At 42.0% G+C, this 1,332-nt stretch overlaps 1 protein-coding gene across 1 annotated transcript in view; it reads right to left on the reverse strand.

Annotated features, from left to right (window-relative positions):
- The window catches only part of LOC106324426, a 7,268-nt gene that overhangs the window by 4,582 nt on the left and 1,354 nt on the right, over nucleotides 1–1,332 (reverse strand). Inside the window, exon 3 of the mRNA XM_013762397.1 lies at nucleotides 15–1,325. Coding sequence (XP_013617851.1) covers nucleotides 15–1,325 — 1,311 coding nt within the window. The remainder of the gene's footprint in view (nucleotides 1–14; nucleotides 1,326–1,332) is intronic.

The raw sequence follows: 1,332 nt of genomic DNA on the forward strand, positions 1-1,332 counted from the left end.
AATCGCATAGACACCTCTCAAAAGTAAATTGCCCAATGGCACAAGGTAAAGTAAAGCTTCCTGGATCTTCAAGCTTCTTAGGGATGGTTAGCCTTTGGATAATAGCACTACACTCATGAGTAAGAACCACCATGTCTTCCATCTCCTTCTTCTTCTTAGTTACAACATCCTTGAGGAACTTGATGTATTGAGGCACTAGCATGAAGGCATCAATTATGGGCATAGTAATCTGAACTTCACTCATTTGTTTCTCAAATAAAGCCTTGTATTGCTCCAAAAGCTGTCTCTTGAATCTACCGGGAAAAGGAAGTTTTGGTTCATAGGGAGGAGGATTGAATAGAGCATCTTTTGATGAAGTAGCAATTTCATTCTTGTTCTCCCCCTTCTTTTCTTCTCCAATTTTACCCTTTCCTTTTGCTTCAACTATTTTCTCCAAGATCTCTTCATTGGTCTTCTCATCCATAATGACTACATCATCATCCACATTGATGACCACCTCCCCATCTTGCTTCTCATTATCCCTAATGAGATTTTTTGGTGGTAGCTGTTTTCCACTCCTAAGGGTGATGGCTTTCATTGTCTCCTTCGTATTTTGCTCTGACTTTCCAGGTAATGCCCCTTGTTGGCGACTTGGCTGAGAGTTCATTGAAGCAAACTGATTCTCCAAATGGCGGATCTTGTTGTTGAGCTCATTGTAACTGCCATCAATCTTGGAGTGAATTTTCGTGAAGTCATAACCCATTGTCTTCTCATTCTTGGCCTGAAAATCCAAAAGTTTCTTGAAGATTGCATCCACACTTGTATCTGAAGCTGGAGCTTGTGAAGAACTTCCTTGAGCTTGAGTAGACTGATTGTTGTTATTGTTGAAACCAGGAGGGGTGTTTTGCCTAGGCTGATAGCTCCCTTGCTGAGTGTTTTGCCTCTGCTGGTATCCTCCTTGCTGGTTGTTTGAGTAGGACTTTTGCTGGTAGTTGTTGTACTGAAAGTTAGGTTCCTTCCTGTACCAAGAACCATTGTTGTTGATGAAGCACAGCTCTTCTTGTCCTTCCAAACCATCAACTTCATTAATCTTGGGAGGAATCTCTTGAATAGGACCACCCACAAAATTGACCTGCTCTTGTTTAGCTTGGTTAGAAAGAAGCAAGTCCATCTTCTCCTGCAAGGACTTGATCTCTTTCTTTGTCTGTTGATCATCATTTCTGTTGACCCTATCATGCTCCTCGCTGTAGATTGAGTCGCTCTTAGCCATGTTCTCCACCAGTTCCTCTGCTTCTTCTTCACTTCTTCCCAAGAAGAAACCATTGCTGGCAGTATCAAGCCTGTTTCTGCACT

This window comes from Brassica oleracea, chromosome C2 (genome assembly GCF_000695525.1).
Source record: "Brassica oleracea var. oleracea cultivar TO1000 chromosome C2, BOL, whole genome shotgun sequence".
Taxonomy (NCBI): domain Eukaryota; kingdom Viridiplantae; phylum Streptophyta; class Magnoliopsida; order Brassicales; family Brassicaceae; genus Brassica; species Brassica oleracea.